This window comes from Episyrphus balteatus, chromosome 4, assembly GCF_945859705.1.
Source record: "Episyrphus balteatus chromosome 4, idEpiBalt1.1, whole genome shotgun sequence".
In the NCBI taxonomy this organism is placed as follows: Eukaryota; Metazoa; Arthropoda; class Insecta; order Diptera; family Syrphidae; genus Episyrphus; species Episyrphus balteatus.
Genome location: NC_079137.1, coordinates 34658907 through 34681041, shown reverse-complemented (window position 1 = coordinate 34681041; position 22135 = coordinate 34658907). Strand labels below are relative to the sequence as shown.

Below are 22135 nucleotides of genomic sequence, written 5' to 3'. Positions count from 1 at the left end.
CCCCGATATGGTGATGGCTACAGTCACTGCATCTACCCATATTTAGATCGAAAACTTCAAATAGATAAATTTTCAATAACAAGTTTTTGAGGAATTAGGCTTCAAAAGTAACAAAATTTGGGACTTACTTATTCATTGATTGACATAAAGAAATACTAGGAGTTAAAGTCTTGTTATAAAGGTGAAAAAACATAAAACGAAATTAAGGACGCCTTTTGAATTTGAATTATTATCAAATATAAGAGTCTGTATTAATTGTGTTTCCAATTAAAGTATATCGGATCTAACCTGCATATCTCACCAAATGAAGATGGAAAGTTGAAATCTGTTTTGATCAAAACAACCAATTTTACAACCAATAGAGATTATTAGAACCTTGCGACAAAACCTTTAACAGAGGAAACAAATTCAAAAGCATTAACATTGTTTCTATGATGAAATGCTATAGAAATTCTTCGTTTGGCTGTGAATGTGCTCATTTAAATCAATCCAAAATGTGGAATATGGTTCAAAAAAAACTCAAAAGGTTTTGAAAGTTCAGAAGAAAGAAAGAAAATCGCTTGTTAAGAAAGAACAAAAAACGCAAGGTCTCAAATCCTTGAATTGAAAGTCACGCAAGATGATACGAAAAAGAAAATAAGTTTCCATTTTAGCAATTAAATGAATTTTTTAGAGGTTATCTGCAAACGACTTGGCCTACAAATCAGAAACTGAGAAAATTTTTTTGGTTTAAAAGATATTTTGAATCCTGTACAATGAGGGAAAAAACCACTTAAAATCAACGAAAACCACGTTGATTCAACTATTTTTCGGAATGATTTTGCGTTGAAGACGAAAATTTTAAAATCAAAGTAGAACATAGTAAGTTTAAAGTGGTTTGCCGTTATAAAACATTTTTAAATCAAAGTTGTTTCAACTTTGAAAAAAAAAAGCATCAATTTATAAAAAAAAAAAAGAAAAAATTGGCAGCCGCGAATGCTTTACCAACGTGCTATCTCACTGTTGGAAATAAGGGTGATAAAATGTTACAAAAGCTGAAGTCTGACAAAAATAATTAAAATTCTTACTTTGTTTCAATTTTAATTTAAAGATGTTTCATGTTAGTTTTTTCAACATTTAATCAACGTTGAACATATTACATTTTACGTTGCGCTTTTTTCCTCATTGTAAAATATGAGGTGAAAAGTTTTATCTAGAATACAGAAAAATGCAAATGTAAGCGACCTCTTAGGTCTCTGGCACGAGTATTTATTAGAAATACGGTTTTAAAAATGTTTGCAAAAAATTTTAAAAAAAATTTAGAAAATGTTAGAAAACGCGCACTTTTTTACATTTCCAAAAATTTTTTTAAGTTCTATAGAACTTTGAAAAACAGAATTATGAAAATCAGAATTTGTAAAAACAGTATTTTGAAAAAAAAAGAATTTTGAAAAGCAGAATTTTGAAAAACAGAATTTTGAAAGCAGAGTTTTGAAAAAAGAATTTTGACCCGTGCAAAATTTTAATTTTATTAAATGTGATTTCCGTATAATGAATAACAACCTCAAAACCGATAAAACGGGGTTTTGAATCTTTATGTAAAAATATTTTTTCGAAACTGTGACCTATTATAGACTTTTTCTAACTTCTTCAGAAAAACAAAAAAAAAAAAAAAAAAAATAATCTTACCAAATATCTCTCAGTTGCAACTGACACCAAAATAAGATCATCACCGACACGGACTTTCTCACCCTCCGAACGCTGTTTGCTTGCGGGATGAACAGTCCACCAACACGCTTCTCCCTGACTATGCTCCTGTAGACCGACATCAAAGGACAGCTTATCATTCGATGAAGACGTTGAAAGGCACGCTAAATACTATTTGAACAAATTAATAACAACATTTATTTTTGCTGACGATCTTTATTAACATTTAAACTATCTTACCATATCACTGTTATGATGACGAAGAAGAATAGCATTGCCATATAAAAGTGTTCTATGGCCTGAACCAGTTCCTTTACCCTGTTTTAGTACAAAAAAAATGACAAACAGAAAAACAATCATTTTAATAATAATATTTTTTTATTTATTTTGATAAAAAAAACTAAAACATAAAATTAATCAAAAAAATAAAAAAAAAATGTGTGAAGGGGGTCTAAAACGACTCAGTGCCAAAAATGAAAAAAAAGGAAAAAAACTTAAAATTGTACCAATATGACTCGGTTCAAAATTTGTTGTTTTTTTTTTTTTGATTATATTTTGGGTTTTTGTTTGGTTAGGTGAAAGCATAACACACCGTTATTTTTGTTTGTGTAGCACATTAAGTTAAAAGGAAAAACTTGATCATAATTTTGAAATTTCATGTACAGAAATTAGTCATCCACAATATTGTTGTTCAAAATTGTTTTTTTTTTTTTTTCTATATTTTTTTGGCTTATTGTAGATTTTTAAAAAATTGTTGTATACTTACAAAAGTCTTGTCCTTTTTTGCGTAACGGTTTTTTATTTTGGATTTTATGTATATTTTTGGTTTTTGATGGATGGAAATATTTTGAAAATACAATGTCATTGTTTTTTTTTTATATTTCCAAAATTTAGGAAACAAATTTTGACGTTTTATATGCAGGTGGTATACCGCGTGGGGATGAGATCGGAAATAAAAATTTTGGTAAAAGCAACCGGAAATTGGAACAAAAAAAAAGAGAAATATAGAGAATCAAACGAATGAAGGTATGTTTTTGATTTTTGTTTTGTTTAAATGGGTTTCAAAAATAGCAAAAAGTAAATGCAATAAATAATATTTAAAATAATTTTTTTTTATATATCCTTTTTTAGCGAATTGGTATATATTTTTTTTTTTAATTTTTGTGAGTTGATGAAGGCTTTTTAATAAAATTGTATTTTAAGAAACAACTTCATCTACACAAATTTTATAGACTTAAATTGTACTTGAATTTTAATTGAAGCTTTCTAATTTTGTATTTTGTATATTGAAAACTAGCTTTTTTGTTGCTTTATGGCAAAATGAGAAAAAATAAGAAATTTAAAGAAACGTACGGTTTCCGATCCAGCTGCTGTAACCAACTCCTGCAAGGCACGAACGGACAATGCTTGTTCAATAACAAAAACACATTGCGATAAATCAGGAGGAATATTTTTATCAGCTATATTTTCCAGGAAACAATGTCTGTTACCAAATCCTTCAGCTGCAAGACAAACTCTTTCACCAGTTGCTGTACACGAAAGACACACCATGTCTTCCTGCAAGGATATTATTTTAATATTTAATTAATGCATATAGAATAGTGCAAGTAAGATGTGTAGGTTATAAATTATTACTTACCGTACGCAAGAATGAAACATCATCCTGCTCTGAGCTTCCTTCTGCCTCAGCCATAATTTTTAATTACAACGAGGATGTTTAATATAAAATCCGCGATGTTAATTTATAACTTTTTAGGTTGTATTGGCTCTGAGACATTACCTGACCTTAAAAACTTACGAGACAACCTCTTTTTCTTATTTAGTTGTATTACTATCCTGTGAATGAAACAAAAAAAAAAAAAAACATCAAAATAAAGTAAAAATTGAATAGAATTGAAAATATATTTTTTTTTTTATTGGAATTAAGAGTTATTAATATAATAATTAAACTTTTGTTCTTAAGTTATAAGTTCTCTAAAAATCAAAACAATACTTTCAAGCTATCACGTTTTAAGCCCTTACTATCTATTTAACAAACTACATATTTGTCAATTAAGTTATATTCTGAGCCATTGTTGTTAATTTGATTAGATACATTTGGCTTTTTATTTGACAAACCACCTCGAGATTCTAATCCCAACATAACTATGGGGTGAAACTTGGTGAATTATTTTTTTTTTTTAAGTTTAATGTAATGCCCCAATCCCCCATTGAAAATAGATATTCCATTGTGTAGCTTAATACTGAAAACGGGATATTTCGAAAAAGCTTTTGCGATTTTCCAATTTTATTTGAGCAAACATTGTATATTTAATAAGTTTTTTACTTGCGATATAGGTAATCAAGTTATGCATTCGTACAAAAAAAAAAGTTGAGATAACATTTTTCCATGACATTACGATGATAGAGAATGCCAAAAAAGTGGGTCCCGGAATCCGTCTGTCAGTCTGTCTGTCTGTATACGAAGTAGAGCTCTTGATTTCGACCGGGTAATACCCGTCCTCACAAATACCCGGGTACCCGGGTACCCGAGTTTTCGGGTATTACTCGAGTACCCGGGTACCCGGGTATTCGGGTACCCGGGTAGTTCGGGTACCCGGGTACCCGGTAGTTTCATGTATCATAATACCCGAATACCCGGGTACCCGGGTACTCGGGTACAATAAAGCCATTTGTTTGTTTTATTTGGAAGTGTTTGATTTAAGAGTATTAGGGCCATGGGATCTATGATGGGTGGAAAATTTTTTTTGATTATTTTTTTCTATGAGAGCTTTTTTCAAACCTCATTTTCTCCGCTTTTTTTTTTTGATTTAATATTTTGGAAAATTTTTATGGATAAAAATCAAAATAAACAAAATGAAAGGTATCTTTGCACACGGCAAGGACCCTTCTCCGGTGGGAATAGTTCGGCCACCCAGAGGAATGGAGACGATGCGGATGTTGCGTCTTTTGCTTTTTGCTAGTAAAAGAATTTAAAACTCTTTTTGACGACGATTCTTTGCTTTGACTGGAGAACTGTTTTGAGTTTAATTTTTGCCTTCAATCTTATACCTATGGTGTGTTATTTACCGTTTAAAATGCTCAGTATTAACAATTTTCCTAACAAATCCTTTTTTTTTTCTTTTGATACCCGAGTACCCGGGTACCCGGGTATTCGGGTAACTAAACAACCGGGTACCCGGGTACCCGAACTACCCGGGTACCCGAATACCCGGGTACCCGGGTACTCGAGTAATACCCGAAAACTCGGGTACCCGGGTACTCGGGCGAGTACTCGGGTATCCGGGTATCAAGAGCTCTAATACGAAGCTACAGCCTAAACGGATGGAAGGATTAATGTCAAACTTGGTATGTTGCATTATTTGGCGACTCTCCAGAGGGGTTTTAGGAATTAATTTTTTTGAACCAAAAATAACGGTACTTGTCATATACTGATTTTAGTAAAGTTGAAATTGCTCAAAAACAGCTCCAACGATTTTGTTTAAAAAATTAAAATATAAGTTTTAAAGTAAGGTCTATCTTCTAATGAAAAAAAAAATTTGAAAATCATTATTAACGGTACCTGCCATAGAACCGTTTTTAAAATCCGATTTGTTCCGAAACTGCTTATTCGCATTTATATAGTCTCAATATAAGCCAAAAATAAAATTAAGAAAAAAATAATTTTTGGATTTTTAAAAAAATTTTGAAATTTTTTTTTTTTTTTTTGAAAATCAAATTTTCGAAAACGGAACATTGAATTTTTTTGAAATTTTGTTTTTAGGTGTTAATTAGTGATTTCTACAAAATGGCATACCAATTTTATTTTAAAACTTTTTTTCGAAAAAATTATTTAGGGATACAAAATTAGTTTTCTTAAAAACGGCTCTAACGATTTTGAATTTTTTTTCTAAAAATGCACCTTAATATATCAAATAAAACTGCATACTTTTTTCGGAGGGAAATTTGATTTCAGATTTATTATGTTCATAATAACCGCTACAAAACTTACTTTTTCTCGAAAATCGTTTTTTCGTTTCTAAGTCCAGATTTTGGAGGTCTATTAAATATTCAAGGTATAGAGTTTTATTAATTACTTTTATTACTTTTACTTAAGGTGTTATAACCATAATTTTTTTGTATTATTCTGTTTTATCCACAGATCCGCAATAGAGCCAGATGGTAGGCTCTGCAGCTTTTATAAAAGAAATCAGGAAATTTTTTTAGACACATTTAGAGGTGTTATGTAGCTTTCTCTTTTTTACGCCCATGTTTTGTTTAATCCAAATAAACAATGTTAAATATGTTTATTCTCTCACTGAATGTTCATTGTCCAGCATATATGAATATAAATGGTTTTTCGGAATTTTCAACGAGTCATGCATTTACCAATACCTTAGTAATTTTGGATTATAAGCTATATTTTTGGCTAATCAGTGGAACCTCCTTTGTTTTGCTACTTCTCTAAATAATTTTATTTTAATAATAATTATAATTAGTTCCACCAGCATACCTAAATTAAATAAATGTGGCACTGTAGCTGAGCAACGCAGTTCTGATTTTGTCCACGAGTCGCCTAAATTTCAATAAAACTCAACAAAAAATTGATTTATCAAAAAAAAATTTTTGAAATATGTATGTATTTTTAGAATATCCAAAAATGTTTGAAATATTTTTTATACCTAACGATTATTTTAACGGAACGCGATGTCCACAGGGTCAGAAAAAAAATTATAAAATCTCAATAAATACTCATAACTCAGAAAACCATTGTTCTGAAAAATTATGAAAACCCAAAATCTCGCAAATTCTGTATTCGATATCTCCAAAATATCAAATCAACATCCCACATTCGAAAATAAATAAATCTTGACTGTACAAACTTTAATCCTTAAAACTCCAAAAGCATAAGCCTTAAAAATATTAAATCTCAAAAACGGGGAATTCCAAAAACTCAAAATCTCCACCTAAAAAAACCGAAATCCAAAATAGCGAAAGTTCAACAAAAATAGACGAGATCCTAAATTCCAAAATTCTGAAAGCCGTTAATACCGGAAAAACCTTTCATCCTAAAAACCCAAAACACCAACATTCCGAAACCGGGAAAACAAAAACTTCGAAAATCTAAAATGTCTTAAACGCAAAACACTGAAAATTCAAAATATCGAAAAATTTAAAATAAGAAAAAATGCAAAAATGTTGGAAATACAAAATCTGGAAAACTCTGAATACCAGAAACCCAAAATCAATCATGACATGTTACAATAAAAACCACAAAAACATAAATTCTATGTAACTTTGGCACATTGCAAAAATAAAATTCAAAATGTGTGCTTCATTTTTAAAAAATCTAAAAATAATACATTTCAGGAAACAAATTTATTTTTAAAGACCGAATGTTGTGTGTCAACGTTCAACAATTATTTTTATTACCAAAAATAAATTTTTCATTCATCTTGATATAGACTATTTATATATATATATATAGATATAGACTATAGCTTAAAAACCTTGGCAATGAACTTTAATTATAATTATTTGTTTACGTTTACCTATCCGAGTCATTGAACCTCATAGATGTGGTGAGTTATTTATATCAGATTGTTTATTTATTTTTAGCCACCGGCTTTTTTCATTCACAAATAAAAAAATGTGTGCCAATAACCTTTTTCAAAACATGACTTTTTTCACACAATAGAACAAAAAACATGAACATTTGTTATCAAACAATTTAATTTCTCTCGAATAAACAAGTGTGGTGAAGGTAGATTATAAATTGAGAATTGAGAGGTAATTACCACATTCCGAAAAGAGAATAAAAAAGAGCCAACTTCAATTTTCCGAAAGAGAGTGAAATTATGTTGGTGGTTGTGAGAGTACACGGTGTTGTGTTAATGTGTATTGGGAAAAACCATGTGGTTTTATTTATCTGCAATGGAGTTTTGAGAAGAGAAAAATTGAGATACCCAAACGTCATCATGCGATACCTGGTGGGTGAAAAAAGCATTTAAGTTAAAAATAAAGCAATTTTAAAAATGTTTTGGAAATTCATCAAAAAAAAAACTTTAAAAATAAATTTTATTCAAAAATATATTTATGTAGATACTTATTTAAATAATATTTGTTAAAGACTATAAAGTATAAATACAATTTTCATAAGGAATAAAATCTATATGCAATGTTGCCATTTTTATTGGAAAAATAGGGATCTTTGAAACACCTGTTTAATCGAAAGATATATTTATAATATTCTCCTGCAAGATGGCATATTATAGATACATATCAACCACAAACTTGTAGATATTGAATTGTATATAGTTCAAGTGGGAAACAGAATATCCTTTTTTCTTTTTACCAATGCAATTCAAGTTATTCTGAAAGGGCAATTGTAGGACAAGACGCAAAAGTAGGTATCTTATAAGCAATTTTGTATATATTCTGTGCTGCACAGCGAAATTAAAATCGATATTTTTTTTCTTTTCTTAAGAAAACAAAACACATGCCTATAACGTTTTGCTAAACAACAACATGATTAAAAAGGAAGGAAGTAGGTACTTGGTCTTGGACTGGAGGTCGTTTTGTGTATAAAATTAGGACAATTTGAGTTGTCTTCAAAGTACAATTGACGACTGAAACAATTAGAATAAATGCACTGTGCCTGGAAAAAATTTATTTATAGGTAAACTTTCTGAAAGGTCAAAAGTAACTTTTGACGTCTTATAGTTTTGGATTTTTTATTCGTTTATATTCGTTTATATAATTATGTTAAGAATTATACTAAATTCTTTTGGAAAATTTTAAATAGCTATGAACCTTATAGTTTCCTAAAACACATAGATATAATAACCTTTGAAAAGTGTCATTAAAATTAAAATATGAGTCCTTAAAAATAACAACGGAAAATCATAGAAATAGGTACTTTATAAGTTGGGGTAGTAACACATTTTATAACTCAAACACGACTGATGATGTTGAATGGAATTCTTTTTTCTCATACCCATTTCTTAATTGATTTACGTGGCTTGTAACTACACAGTTTGTTAAAAAAAAGAGGTTGTCTGTAAAGCCGGTTTACGGACGATGATTTTACGTGATAACGTCGTCAGCAAACAGGTTGTGTGCTTTTGTTTAAAATGAGTCAAGTGAAGCGTTTACTTTTTTCAAACAATCATAATTTACTAGAAAAGGCTAAAAAAAAAATACCTTTTTTATTTTCTCATTACCTATATTAATTTTTTTATTTTAAAAGCTTACAAAAAAATTATGCAATTTAAAAGCCAAGTATTTCTTCTTAAGAATAAAACCATTTTCAATTTTTTACAATGCGCAAAAAGTATAAAAATAATTTATTGAAAACAATCATTTTCATCAAAAAAAAGCAAAGAAAACATGAATAGTACAGGAAAGTTAGTAAAAAAACAGGCATTTTGTGGAACGAAATACAGGACGGCTGAATTTTTCAAATCTGAAAAAGGGGTATTAGAAAAGCTTAAGTCCTGGTTTTCGGGACGCCACCCCCCTGGCGAAATCCGCCATTTTGGAAAACGCGAATCACTCTATATCTCCAAAACTATGGGTCCTATAGAAATGGTTGTCAGACCAAAGTTCTTGGAAATTTAATTATCTTTTTCTTTGTAGTACATTATTTTTCTCAGGGGGCAATAGTTTTGAGGTTATGTTGTTTTAATTTATTTTTTTTTCGGTTTTCTTAAGATTATAACAATCCCAGTACTAGTTACATAATTTTTTAAACAGTAAAAGTTATAGACCATCAAATTTCCAATAATTTGGTATATTTTCAAAAGTCATGCGATGTATGAGTCGAAAGTTATTGAATTGAAAACTATAGTCTAAGTACAGGAAAGTTAGTAAAGAAATCAGGCATTTTGTGGAACGAATTAAAGGGAGGCTGATTTTTTCAAACCTGAAAGAAGGGTATTAGAAAAGCTTAAGTCCTGGTTTTCGGGACACCAACCCCCTGGCAAAATACGCCATTTTTTAAAACGCGAATTGGTCTATATCTCCCAAACTATTGGCTTGATCGAATAAGTTACTGAACCAAAATTGTAGGTAATATAAATATCTTTTCTTGTGCATGCACTGTTTTTCAGCGAGGATATCACTTTTTAGGTTATGTTGTTTAATTTTTTTATTTTTTTCTGTTTTTTTTTTTCTTTAATTTTTCTCAGTAGAAGATAGAAACAGATAGAAACATAATTTTTTAGCATCATAAAAGTATGATGTTTGACTTAAAACAAAATATGTGTACCTCAATATTGTAAGTTTTACCATTACCCACCATAATAACTCCCCCTCATATCATATTTTTCTTGTTTTTACATTAGGTTTTTACATATTAGTATATTTTTTGAAAATATTGAGAGGGATTGCTCTTTAAGTTCCGTATCTTTGGTTTGAAAAGTCATATAATCTTCAAAAGTATCCCAAATTAATGTAAATTTGATGTTCTACAACTTTAATGATGCTACAGAATTATGTTTCTATCATAGAGACTGAGAAAAATTAAAAAAAAAACAGAAAAAATAAAAAATAAAACAACATAACCTAAAAAGTGTTGTCCTCGCTGAAAAACAGTGCATGCACAAGAAAAGTTATTTATATTACCTACAATTTTGGTTCAGTAACTTATTCGATCAAGCCAATAGTTTGGGAGATATAGACCAATTCGCGTTTTAAAAAATGGCGTATTTTGCCAGGGGGTTGGTGTCCCGAAAACCAGGACTTAAGCTTTTCTAATACCCTTCTTTCAGGTTTGAAAAAATCAGCCTCTCTTTAATTCGTTCCACAAAATGCCTGATTTCTTTACTAACTTTCCTGTACTTAGACTATAGTTTTCAATTCAATAACTTTCGACTCATACATCGCATGACTTTTGAAAATATACCAAATTATTGGAAATTTGATGGTCTATAACTTTTACTGTTTAAAAAATTATGTAACTAGTACTGGGATTGTTATAATCTTAAGAAAACCGAAAAAAAATAAATTAAAACAACATAACCTCAAAACTATTGCCCCCTGAGAAAAATAATGTACTACAAAGAAAAAGATAATTAAATTTCCAAGAACTTTAGTCTGACAACCATTTCTATAGGACCCATAGTTTTGGAGATATAAAGTGATTCGCGTTTTCCAAAATGGCGGATTTCGCCAGGGGGGTGGCGTCCCGAAAACCAGGACTTAAGCTTTTCTAATACCCCTTTTTCAGATTTGAAAAATTCAGCCGTCCTGTATTTCGTTCCACGAAAAAGTCTATCTTTCCTGTACTAGAATTTTTATCTTCTAACGTCATTAATTTTATACAATCTGAAAGCTTATTGTCTTAGCTCAAAATATATATATCGATCAGGTCTATGAGACATCTACAAAAAGAGCTAGAATTTTTTGAACTCGATCAAATTTCATTAAAAACATTTATTTTTATGTTCTCAAGCTATGGAATCAATTTTTTTGTTTGACAACCTTTAAAAAGTATATATAATCCAGTTAAATAAGGGTTTAACCTCGGAATGAATGTTAGTAGAATTTTTTTTTGCTCAATATCTTCCTTTTGCCATTCTATAACATATCTCAAAAGTCTAGAAAAATCTCATGTCCGCTTGTCGTGATTTCAAGGTCATATCGCGAAATGGAGATTTTCCAAATTAGCAAAAATAGGCTATGGTAGTATATACACATATGATACATGATTTCAAGGTATTTTTTAATGCTGATTCCAAAAAATTTAAAATCAAGACAATCTGACGTCTCTAGAAAAAGTTATACCTGTTTTTCATCTGTCAACTCATATTATTATAACATTTGCAAACTTACTGCCGAAAAACCCTTAAAAGTTATGGTAGATGAACCAAATTTCGCATGAAGATTTTAGAATCCATCATTATTAAAAATCAAAACAATCCATTATAAAAAATATATATACCTACGAAATAATGGTATTTTTTTATGGAGGGGCAAATTTTAGGATATGCACTAAAGAAGATTCTTGTTCATCTTAGGAATAAGTGCTAATAGGCTAATTTTTTCATTTTAATTTTTTTTTTTGATATTCTTTAACTACCCTCAAAAATCTAAAAAAATCTCATGTCCGCAAGTCCTAATTTTCTTGGTTTGAAAATAAGGTGCAGATTTTAAAAAATTGGAAAACTACACTTCAGATATTTGTGTCAGATCAACATGAATAAGGTGCATTTCTTTTCAGGGTTGACTTGTTTGTGAGTTTTGTTGGAATTAGTGTTAAAAAATACCTTTAAATCATGTCGCTTATGTTGGTATACATATAAAAATTTAAACTTTTCTTATTAATTTTTTAAAATCTGCACCTTATTTTCAAACCAAGAAAATTAGGACTTGCGGACATGAGATTTTTTTAGATTTTTGAGGGTAGTTAAAGAATATCAAAAAAAAAATTAAAATGAAAAAATTAGCCTATTAGCACTTATTCCTAAGATGAACAAGAATCTTCTTTAGTGCATATCCTAAAATTTGCCCCTCCATCAAAAAATACCATTATTTCGTAGGTATATATATTTTTTGTAATGGATTGTTTTGATTTTTAATAATGATGGATTCTAAAATCTTCATGCGAAATTTGGTTCATCTACCATAACTTTTAAGGGTTTTTCGGCAGTAAGTTTGCAACTGTTATAATAATATGAGTTGACAGATGAAAAACAGGTATAACTTTTTCTAGAGACGTCAGATTGTCTTGATTTTAGATTTTTTGGAATCAGCATTAAAAAATACCTTGAAATCATGTATCATATGTGTATATACTACCATAGCCTATTTTTGCTAATTTGGAAAATCTCCATTTCGCGATATGACCTTGAAATCGCGACAAGCGGACATGAGATTTTTCTAGACTTTTGAGATATGTTATAGAATGGCAAAAGGAAGATATTGAGCAAAAAAAAATTCTACTAACATTCATTCCGAGGTTAAACCCTTATTTAACTGGATTACAAAAGAAATCCCTTTTTTATAAATTTGTAGATTTTAAATCGTTTGACATTGTCCTATAAAAATTTGAAAACTTTGAATGTTAGCAAAAAGAGGCAATAAAAGTTTTTATTTCTGCAATGCATTTTGGTAAGAGTATGATATGATGTTTTGAGTCGCGACGACACTCCATGAAGTGACTTACAATTTTTAACCATTGTGTGTGTGTGAAGGGGGAACTCTAATATGGTAATATACCTACTACAATATATTAATGTGTCATACTTCGATTAGGATGAAAAATATTTAAAGAGATGTTTTTGAAGTTATACTTCTTTTGTGGCGGTGAGCCATGAAAATTTACTTTTTGACAAGAATGTCAAAGAGATTATGACGCGATCGCCATCTCCTAGACTGACAAATGGGCAGCAGGGCTGTCGTTTCACCTTTGAAGTTGGCAGTACTTGAGTATTAAAAAATGCAGTACGCCGCAGCATGCCAAAAAAAAGACACATAACACGTGGCAAATTGCATGTTTCATGTCGCAAGTTGCATGTGGCAATTTGCATGTTGCTACTACTAGTACTCGAGCACAGACAATTGTCATAAGAATAACCATATCGTACATAGGTATGCGCGATTCGTTTACTTTCGTTAAGCATATGCCGATCGTTCTGAACCGCCGATATGAGTAATTTTCACAGAATAAATTGAAAACAACATGGATGTTAGGGAGATGGAAGAATTAATTTAGTGTTAAGTTGATAAATATGTAAAAAAACGAAGTGTGGATTAATTTAAAATTATCTTTAAAATATTTTTGTGTAACTGAACGTGCTTTTTTGTATCAAAAATAATGGAAATCAAAAATGTAAATACCCAGAAATAAAAGGAAAAAAAAACAACATAGACTAAAATTAAACCTGTATTGAAGAAAGGACATCAATCGTAGATAAAATTTAATTTTTTTTCTCAAAAAAATAGTCCTGGAAATTGGTATGAAGATTCTTAATTTCCAATTATAAAGATTTTTTCTTGCATTACTATTTTCAGGGAAGTCAGATTGTCTTGGGTTAAGGAGATCTAGCATAAAAATTTTCTACGATCACTATAAGCTAAGATAGTTAAAAAGTTACGCTATTTGATTTAATTAAAATATAGAACAAAAATAATAAAAATTAAAAATATCAAATGGAATTCACTTACATAGTGAGTGAGAAGTATAACTTCAGTCGCGTGTACATGCGTACACACAATTTTTTTTGTAATTTTAAAATTTTAATAATTTTTTTTTTTATTAATTTCAAATACAAAAAATTAAAATGTATTAGTTTCAAATAAAACAAAATTTAAAAATGTACCTAATCAAAAGTATTGAAATATAAGAAAATTTGAAATTAAAACTAATTCCTTTGCACCTAAATTACAATTTTATCTGGTAAACAATTAAAATAAAATACTCAAATTTTAGTCAAACTGTATAAAAAACGTGAACGAAAATGGAAGCCGTTTTAAAAAGAAATAAATTTTGTATGTCTGGATTTAGGGTTATCGCTGAAAAAGTACCTTTATAAAACAATTTGGGTTCAGAAAAATGCATTTAGTAAACTTTTTTCTTTTAATAAATAAAAATTTTATCGGCACTAAGATTCCACTTTACATAATTTGTGAAATAAAAATTTGTGAAAAATGGTGAGTAATCACGTTAAGAAATGTTTTGTTTTATTTTTAAGAAGTAAGAAAGAAAATACTTAAGATAATAAAAATAATAAAAAAGTAAAAGAAAGAAATATCATTATAATAAACTGAAACTCTAAATTGAGAAATACGTCCTTGATTTTCAATACAAAAATATTTAAATTTCAGTAAATTTTGTATTAGACTCAAAAATGTATGCAATCAAAGTATTAAATTCAAATAATATTTTGGTGTTGCCTAACATGTAACCAAAATTTTCGTAGAATCTTCACCCAAATTTTTAAACATGAAAGTGGGCTTTTCTCAAAAAAAGTACCCGTTGCGCTTAAAATAGTAACAACATTGAAAGGACTTTAGTAGTCACTTGAAGTAGTAGCTTAAATTTTAATTTTGTTAGATTCAGCATACAAATAAGCTTGTTTAGGCTTTCAAATGGCCAAATTTTAGGACTTTGGGTATGTGAGTAAGGGGTAACGAACAAAGTCCACCAATCAAAATGCTGTATATAATTTTGTCCCATTCAGGCCTCAGGATTTTATTTTTCGAATTATTTACTAACCCTCATTACAAAGGGTATAGGAAGATTTTGATCATTTAATAAGTACAAGTGTAATTTAATATCGATTAGAGTATTTTGGCACCTAGGCCAAAGCTGCAATTCACATTACATATTTGCATGTTGTCAAAGTTCACTGTGGCGTATACGTGCTAGTTTTTGTATTTATATGTTTTTTTTTTTATGTATGTGAAAAAGTGAGGAAGAAACGACGATTGACTAAGCTAGAAATTGTATGTTCATGTATCTGGCGAAGTGATAAATTATTTCAAAATATTTTATAATGCTGAATGGAACGAGAACCTACCACTCTAAAAAAAATTGTGTGTTAATGTAAGGTACGTGCAAATTTTCATTTTTAGTAATTTATTTTGTTGTGTAAAATTTCAAATACTTCGTTTATTTTAATATTCTGATACAAGCAAACAATAAATGTGGAGATAAGGCTTTGTCCCTTTATGTCCATTAAAAGAAAATTCAAATATTAGCAAAAAAATTGTTAAAATTGATGGCGTGGTATTAGAATTTGGCATAAAGATTTAATTTTACATGCACATAAAGAATCAATAAAGTCCATTTTAGAGTCTCACGTGATAACGTAGATATATTTTGAGGGGAATGAGAGGATTTGCAACTATTACCGAAACACCTTGTGAATAAAATGCAACCCTTGTGAAATTTTTTGAAAGTGTTGCAATTGAAGTGATAACCAGGAACCAAAAAAAGTTTTTACAAATATTCAAGGTGGTGGTTTTTGGATAGAAATGAAAAAGTCAGATTGAATTACTAGAATAACTTAAATTTTACTATGGAAGAATTAATTTACCTCTAAGTCGAATTTTTACGCGACACAAAATTTTTTTTTATATTTTATTTACTTATAGCATGTTTTCACTACAGCATGAGAATTTCTCAAATGAGGTCAGTTCAAATTTCAAATTAATTTTTTTTTTTTATACGATTTTGCATTCGAAATGAGATAATTTGCGAAATTATTTTATTATTTTTTTTTAGAAATTTGACCCTCCAGGCTAAATGGGGAGGATAGATTCCCCCCTCCAATACGATTTGTTTCTTTTCTCAACCCAACCTAAACGCTCTAGCTTTTTGGCACATTCTTTCAGAATCACCCTTTAATGGTTCTTAAACTAACTTAAAAAAACTTTATACTAATTAATACACATAGAGCAGAAGAGACTTATAAAAAATGTATGTATATAATATTGATATTTAGAAAAATTTTACAGTTTTGTTCCACTCCACATACGTTAGAGTGTCCACTACTAGAAAAACTAGATTTATTTTATGAATAAAAATTTTACCAAAAATTCTTATTATGAACTTATTAATTTTTGTTGGAACTGTCCTGATTAAATTTCCAGCTTTTCTTACTCTAAACATTTTGACTTGACTTTTTGTTCAAATTTCATATCTATCATCTAGGTAGGTACATTCTAACATGAAAAATATACACACCTATTCAATTTTCTATTCAAACAATTTTTTACTTGCGATATAGGTACTATAGGGCAAGTTTAGGATTCGTAAAAAAAATCGAACTCGAGATAACAATTTTACATGACATAACGATTATGGAGAATGCCAAAAAAGTGGGTCCGGCAATTCTGTCTGTCTGTCTGTCTGTCTGTCTGTCTCTATCTGGAGCTGCAGCCTAAACGAGTGAAGTGATTTTCTTCAAACTTGGTAGTTAGCAGTTTTTGGTGATTCCCTAGAGGGGAAATTGAAATTTTTTTTTTATGACCAAAACTAACGGTACCTGCCATATAACGGAAATAGAAAAGTTAATTTTTTTCAAAAACGGCTCTAACGATTTTGATTAAAATTTTTGTGTGTAGTACAACACATAAGAGCCAACTTTTTAAATAAAAAAAATATTTTTTGTACCGTTATTAACGGTACCTGTCATAGAACGGTTTTTTTCGTTTCTGAATATCTCGTACAACATTAACCCGATTCAAATGAAAATTTTTATACAAAAGTGTGTAAGTAAAGATAATATTAAAATTTTAGAAAATTTTCAAAAAACGCATTTTTGGTTTTTTAAAAAATATTTCAAAATTTTTTTTTGAAAAATCAATTTTTTGAAAACGGATTAATGAAAAATTTTGAAATTTAGTTTTAATGTGTAAATTAATTATTTCTTCAAAATGGCATCCCAACTTTTTTTTTGAAAAATGTTAAAAAATTTTTATATATAAAAAACTATTTTTTTAAAAAACGGCTCCTACAATTTTCGAAAAATTTTTTCTAAAAATTCTTTTTATACAAGAAATAAAATGGCATATTTGTTTTTTTTTTTTTAAGATAATTTAAAACGGAGTTTAATTAATTATAAAAACAGATTTAATTTTTTTATACAACTTATGAAATTTCTTCAAAATATCAAATTTTTAATTTCTTGAATAAAAAGCTTTAACATTATAGTTACTTTAAGCATAAGAGCAAGTACATACGTGCGACCCCAGTCGTGCAATTTATTTCTTCTAAATTTCATTTCAGGAGTAGGTACACATTTTTACGACTTTCAAAAAGGAGGAGGTATTCAATTCGTCTGTATTTTTTTTTTTTTATAGTTTGTTACTTCACCAGAGGGTTGGTTTCTTTTAGATTTGAAAAAATCAGCCTTCCTTTATTTCGTTCCACGAAAAAGTCTATCTTTTTTTTTACACTACAGATTCTTTGACGCAATCAGCTTAGAGCAAGTTGTATACCTACTACTATTAGAGGGCTCATTATTAGTGCATGTGTTAGTAATTAGTAGGACAAAAACAATTAAATACTATGCACATGCACAATATACAAATAACAGTAGCTAAAAATGATATAGGTAGGTACTAACATAAATACAATTCACAATTTCCTGTACTATAAGTCCGTCTGAAGAAATTTTTGATTTTAATTTGAAAGGATTTTGTTTTTCGATTTAACTTTTAACACTGACTACAAATGGGAGGACGATTTATTCATATAATAAGTGCAATGTTACAAGAAAGAAAACAGAAAACGAAAATATTATTAGAAAGGGTACAACAGCATCTAACTGATGAGAGCAACTGTTGTACCTGGGCGAAACACATTTTGGACTACAGGTCATAAAAAACTTTTTAAATTGAATTGCAAGTGTTAATTTATATCGATTAAAGTAAATTGGCACCTAGGCCAAAGTTATAATTCACATTATTTGATCTTTGTCCACGTACACTGTTGCGTATACGTACTTTTTTGTTTTATTGTATTTTTTTTTTTAATGCATGTGAAAGAGTGGGGTAGGACAAGACGGTTGATCAAGCTAGTTATTCACGTGAGAACGTTTACATATTTTTTGAGGGAAATGAAAGTCTTTGCAACTAGTACCAAAACACCCTGTGAATAAAATGCAACACTTGTGAAATTTTGTGATATTGTTGCAGTTGATAATATAACCAAGAACCAAAAGAGTTTATGAAAATTTTTAAGATGAAAGCGTGCTTTTTGGGTAGAAATGAAAAGTTAGATTTAATAAGTTAAATTTAATTTTGGAGACTTGAATTAGGTATGTTGTTGAATTTTGATTTTGAAAATAATTTTTTTTGTTAAAAGAAAAAAAAAAAACAGATTCGAAACAGAATAAAAGACGAGGGTTTTAGATTCTTAGGTATAGCGCTAAATTGCAGATGAAACCGTTGATTTTAATACATTTTTCAACAAATAGATTAAATTTTTTTAGATAATTGCCTCTCCTGGCTGAAGGGAAATAGGAGGATCGCATGGGATTTTTGTCTCAACTCATCGGACACATTCCTTCTGAATCACCCTGTATAAGTCCTTAAACGCATCGCATCTTAATAGGTAATAATAAATAGAGGCATCTTCAACCTACTGCACCACCACTCAGAGACTTAAGTGTCACAAAAAATAAACCAACAAAATTTATAAAATTCAAGTACCTATTAGTAAAGATAAACTTTAGATGCTGTGCTATTATGTATATTGAAAGAAAAATTTTACAATTTTGTTACACATACACCAGAGTTTCCCAAACTAGAAAAACATTATCTAAAGAATGATTTACGCCATAATTGAGTAAATTATAAAACCGTATAATTGTTTTATAGGTACTATAAATCTTCTTGGAACTGAAATCGTTGAATTTCCAGTTTTAGTAGCGCTACATTTTGACTTGAATTGTATTTTATTTAAATGTTATATCAACTTCATTCTTACATCAAAAATTTATATTCAATTTTTAATTCAAACTATTTTTTTTCTAAATTTCATTTCAGGAGCAAACATTTTTACGAACTCTATTTCATCACATTCGAAAACCGGAAGATATTTTATTTTCTTTGCTCCCCCGGCAATTTCATTTAGTATTTTTTGTTGTTTTATATTTATTTTTAGATTATTTCAAAATGCTCTAACCAACATTTTTGATTCAGTGAAATTTTCTCAAGAAAAAAATTCATGACCAATTCAAAGATTTTAGTAAATATTCTTAATATTTTCAAATATATAATGAAATATTCGTACATACCCGTTCAAGTTGTTAAGATTTACAGACAAAATATTTCTAAAATAACCTAATTTTGACAAAAAGAGAAAAAAAATCAGCAAATAATTAACATATCCGTTTCTATTTATAAAAGGAAACACACAGTAATTTGCACATTTCAATTAAAATCAAAAATGTGCTATCAACAATTTTCGTATCCGGATCATAACCAAAAGCACTTTTTCACTTCAAAGATAAGGAAAACTTGTACCGAACAGGCTTTGACTTAGGGGATTTTCAAAAATAGATACAGACAATATTTTCATTTTGGCAGAATTTTATTTTTAAATTAATTTTACACTTTTTTACTTTGAATATTTTCTGAAGTTAAAAAGAAAAAAACCGTAATCCAGGGTCGGCTTTTTCCTTAATTCAAAGATTTTTAAATCACTTTTTTTTTTTTTAATTATTTAACAAAATCAAATTTCATATTTGACAGTGGCAAACATATTTTCTCTTAGTTAAAATTTCAATTTGTTTTAAAATTTGAAATGTGCTATCACATTTACCCACACTCTGCACTTAGAGCCAAAAATAACACATTCCCATTGCCTGGGAGGAAATTATATGAATAAATTTTATTTTCACTAAAATCACTAGAAAATCAAATAAATTCAAGAATATTCTTCCAAAATACCTTAAAAAAGGTCCTTAAAATCATAAATCACTATCTTTTTTCAACTTTTAACTCTTAATTCCAATAGAAAATTTACATATATATTTTTTTCAAAAATACATATAGATCTATAGACACTTAATTTCACAAATGAATTTTCTTTTTCACGGAACCCAAACTTACTTGTCGTATCGAAATCTCGCCGAAGACTGAATAAAATTAAATTTTAGAAATAGAATCAAGTATTTCTGGTATATTTTGAGGACTTTTTTTGAGAAAAAATAGAACACGGACCTGCGCTGTTGAATTTTAGAAGTTGTAATTTTTAAATCGCATGCGTTTGGAAATGTTTACAAGTTGATTTTTGAAATGTTAGTTATAAACAAACGTGTAGGAATAGGGAAGTTAGAGTTTTCGGAGTCCGTTTTTGGAGTAATTTCTCATTTTGTTCGAATATGAGTGGAGTCAGTTGGAGAGGAGAGATATTTAAAAGAGAGAATCGTTATTCTCACTTAAAAATTATTTGTTATTATTATGAAATGGAAATTCATTTTCAAATTTAAAAATGTGCTTCATTTTTATTTTGAAAACTTTCTTTTTGAAGTGATAACGTCTTATAAATCGATGAACCATGGCAACAACCATGAAAAAGTGACGCCATTTTTTTCCGTTCCATCTGAAATTTTAAGCAGTTAAAACTATTTGAGATACAAAAATCTTCTATAGCTTATTTGAAATATAATAACTTAAAGCTGAGTACTAATGAAGGATTTTTAAAAATTCAATCACTAAATAGGGTAAATAGGGGTAAAACAAAATTGCAAAAAAGTTGCTATTTTCAAAACGCGACGTTGTAGAAAATTGAATTTTTTTTTAAGTGATCAATAAATTTATTGTTAGGCTAACAAAGAATGAATGAAAAAGCGTTGTTTTTTCGGATGAAAACAGTATAACCTTGACACCCCCGATTGTTACAACTTTTATTTACATGATTAAAGAAAAGAGGAACTAATTTTGTGAAAACATCACAGCCGTATAGACGACACTTTTTTTGAGCATTTTGACTCTTTTGGCCGAAATTTCTTAAAAACGGTAAATAAAAAAAAAAAAAACTAAAAAATGGCGTATCGAGTATTTGTTTAAACGAAGCGATAACCGTTCAGTTTTTTTAAAATCAGTTGAGTTTTACGGCAGTGGCAGAAGTCCAAAGACCAGCAGTGTTATGGTGTGGGGAGCTATCACTTTTCACTTACTATGGCAAAATTGAGTTGGAGTTCTTTCTACAACAATGAACGGAAACAGCAACAAATGTTTGTTGGAAGGGTCATTTCCAAAGATGAAAAACATTTTGCCTTGGATTTTCCAACAATACAATGCCCCCATCCACACTTCCAGGGTTGTGAAAAGCTGAATTTCCTCAGAAAACGTAGAGCCTTTGCCATGCACACCCTATTCACCAGATTTGAACATAATCGAAAACGTTTGGTCATGGCTAGGTACATATATCGAAAAGTTTATGAAGGCGGTTTACAATTTGAAGACAAGGACACCTTAATTGAAGCTATCCGTGATGCCTGGGACGAGATTTCGCTAGACTATTTAAAAAAAACTTTATGATTCAATTCCCAACCGTTTTTTATTTCGTGACCACCTTAAGAGCTTCCTTTACTATCATCTCATTTGCAACTAAAGGATATAGAAAACACGAACCTTTTTACCTTTCACGCAATAAAATATTAAATATTCTAATATAATAAAACAAAATATTAAATATTAAACAAATGTTAATACAAAAAAATAGCAAGTATACACCACGGTGTACTTGGACAGAGTGCAAATAATGTGAATTAGAACTTCGATCTCGATGCTTACACACTCTAATCAAAATAAACAGTTGCACCCAATAATTGAACAAAATCTTCACCTTCTTTCCATCTAATAAATAACAAAAAAAAATCCTTTCAACTTATTTCACTAGCCAGATGAACCACAGTTAAGGCTTATTCCTATGAATAATTTTTTTTTAATATTGACATTATTCTTCTGATAGTCTAACTGACGCGACGATTGAAAAATCAGGGCTAAC

At 29.2% G+C, this 22135-nt stretch overlaps 1 protein-coding gene across 12 annotated transcripts in view; it reads right to left on the bottom strand.

The window, feature by feature from the left end:
* Positions 1 to 20307, bottom strand: part of LOC129920266 (ryanodine receptor) — a 59707-nt gene extending 39400 nt beyond the window's left edge. For 6 of the 12 annotated variants that reach the window (XM_056001558.1, XM_056001561.1, XM_056001568.1 and 3 more), the window contains exons 1-5: positions 20233 to 20307; positions 3326 to 3522; positions 3040 to 3243; positions 1927 to 2004; positions 1669 to 1857 (exon numbers count right to left, since the gene is read on the bottom strand). In XM_056001558.1, the coding sequence (XP_055857533.1) occupies positions 1669 to 1857; positions 1927 to 2004; positions 3040 to 3243; positions 3326 to 3379 (525 nt within the window). In that variant the 5' untranslated portion in view covers positions 3380 to 3522; positions 20233 to 20307. The remainder of the gene's footprint in view (positions 1 to 1668; positions 1858 to 1926; positions 2005 to 3039; positions 3244 to 3325; positions 3523 to 20232) is intronic. The other 6 variants (XM_056001560.1, XM_056001563.1, XM_056001564.1 and 3 more) reach the window with 1 other exon arrangement.
* Positions 20308 to 22135: the final 1828 nt, after the last annotated feature.